Genomic DNA, 2,541 nt, shown 5'->3' with positions numbered 1-2,541 from the left:
AGCTGCTGGATGGAGCACTTCAGAAGATAATTATCCTAGGCTCCTGTCTGCAAGAATTAGATCATACCATTAACAGTGTCAAGGACTGATGTGTGACCAGGGTGTGCTTCTCAAGTTGGGCAAGTTATTGAGTGGCCATTCTTTCAGTCTCTATTATACTTTTGTCCCTGCACTTCTTGTAGATAGGGCAAACCTTGGATTGAAAGTTTTGTTGTTACTTTTTCTCATTCATCCACTGGAATTCCTTCCTCTCTATAGGTGTTTGTCTCTTCTGTGTTATCTGCCTTATCACTGAGAACATACCATGCATGTTTTTGTGTGTGTGTGTGTGTGTGTGTGTGTGTGTGTGTGTGTGTGTGTGTGTGTCTGGGTAAAATCATTCACCATGATATATTTTAATTCCATCCATTTGACTGCTAAATACAAGGTGTCTTTGTTTTTAACAGCAGAACAGCATTCCTTTGTGTAAATGGACATTTTCTGTATCGATTCTTTGGATGAGGAACATCTGGGTTGCTACCAATTTCTTGTTATTAAGAATAAAACTTCTATGAACATAGCATAGATCCTAATGTTATGGTGGAGCATCTTTTGTGCATACACCCAGTAGGAGTTGAATACGTTGGTCCTCCTTATTAGGAGAACAAAATAATCATAGGAGCAAATATGGAGACAAAGTGTAGAGCAAAGCCTAAAGAAAAGGCCACGCAGATACTGTCCCACCTTGGGATTCATCCAATATAGAGTTACCAGACCAAGACACTATTGTTGATCCCAAGCAGCACATGCTGAGAGGAGCCTAATATGCCTATCTCTAAAGAGGCCCTGCCAGAGCCTTATAAATATGGAAGCAGATGTTAGCAGCCAACCATTGGACTGAGTGCAGTATTCTTAATAGAAGAGTTAAAGAAGGGACTGAAGGAGTTGGAGGGGTTTGCAATCCCATAGGAAGAACAACAATATCAACCAACCAGATCCCCCAGAACTCCCAGGGATTAAGCCATCACCAAAGAGCAGATAGATTTCAGGCTGCATATGTAGCAGAGTATGGCCTTGTCATGCATCAATGGATGGAGAGGTCCTTGGTCCTATGAATGCTTGATAGATGTTCCAGTGTAGAGGAATCAATGTCGGAGAGGAGAGAGTGGGTTTGTGGGTAGAAGAACATCCTCATAGAATCAGAGAGAGGGAGGATGTGATAGGATGTTTCTGGGAGGGAAACCAGGAAAGGGGATAACATTTGCAATGTAAATAAAGAAAATATCCAATAAAAGAGAAGAAGATTAAAAAGATCAAAGGCATTCTCAGTTTTGCAGGCAAATGGATGTAACTAAATAATATCTTCCTGAGTGACGTAACTCAGACCCAAAATGCCATGCATAGTATGTATATTAGACAAAAAAAAAAAAAAAAAAAAAGAGTCCACAGATCTCAAAATTATCTACAAGCTGAAGTGCCCTAATGGGAGTGCCTCTGTCCCACTTGGGAGAGAGAAGAAAGGAATGACTAGTAGGGAGGAACCTGGGAGGGAATGTGGATAGGGTGGAGTTGAGGGGGGAGGAAAACTTTATCTGGTATTAGTTGAGGGAAAAACACCAAAAGTTCCAGAGATACACAATCCTAAGTAAATGAAGTTTGTAAATTAGGAATAATACTTTCATTCTCAAAGAAAGTCTCTTAATTGTTATAAATAATCCCAACATCTAATGCAATAAGCAAAAAGAGGAAGACTCCTTCTGAAAATAGAGTTGTAGAGGAAGGAAGAGGGGATGACAGGTTAGTGGGGATGGAAATGAGTAAACCCCAGTGAAAGTTCCTGAAAATATCAAAGAAAAATTTTGTTGATTAATGAAAAAGCAGATATATTACTTTTTATTCTCTTTTAAGTTATTCTGTACACACTGTCACAGCTGTGCTCCAACCTGCGATCTTTCTCTTCTTTGATATAGAGGCATGATTTTCAGATTTCAAGTTCCTTAGATACACCAAAAATATTCAGTGTTATATAGAGCAAAATCAAACTTGCAGGGAAGATGAAATAGTTGAGTTATTGATTCTTTCAAGGATTGGGGTGTATATAGGTCAGTTCACAAGCTGCTGCTGTTTCCTACCAGATCTCAAGAACATCCATCTGTCTTTATTCCTCTCCATCCTCTGTAATATTTCTTGGTGGAATGCATGCTCCAGTTTGGCATCTTGTCCTTGGTTTGTATCTATGATTCCAGTACCTTCTCTAGAATGCACTTTTGTTCCTGTAGAACTGGGTGAGGACACATGCCAGTCATCCAGCTCCTTCTAGGTTGAGTCAGGAGGACTGACAAAGCTGAAATAAGTTCAAAATATTGTCAATATTGAAACACATAGGATTTCAACAATGGGTGCATTTTAGGTGGAAATTCACAATTTTGAGAACACATTTTCAGTAAGTTTGTATCATTGACATGAGCATAATTTCACCTTGTTTCCATGCTATGCAAAATTGTCTTTAGTGTTGAGATGTGTTCTTTTCATGGCGTTTATTTTAAATTTTTTGGCTTTGTT

The 2,541-nt window shown here is 39.0% G+C and overlaps 1 protein-coding gene across 1 annotated transcript in view; it reads left to right on the top strand.

The window, feature by feature from the left end:
- The first annotated feature begins 1,769 nt into the window (after positions 1-1,769).
- Positions 1,770-2,541, top strand: part of Gm6590 (predicted gene 6590) — a 24,743-nt gene continuing 23,971 nt past the window's right edge. The window contains exon 1 of the mRNA XM_017321878.1: positions 1,770-1,776. Coding sequence (XP_017177367.1) covers positions 1,770-1,776 — 7 coding nt within the window. The remainder of the gene's footprint in view (positions 1,777-2,541) is intronic.

Source organism: Mus musculus, chromosome 6, assembly GCF_000001635.26.
Source record: "Mus musculus strain C57BL/6J chromosome 6, GRCm38.p6 C57BL/6J".
Taxonomy (NCBI): domain Eukaryota; kingdom Metazoa; phylum Chordata; class Mammalia; order Rodentia; family Muridae; genus Mus; species Mus musculus.
The sequence above is the reverse complement of the archived record's forward strand: the minus strand, read 5'-3'. Positions and strand labels throughout refer to the sequence as shown.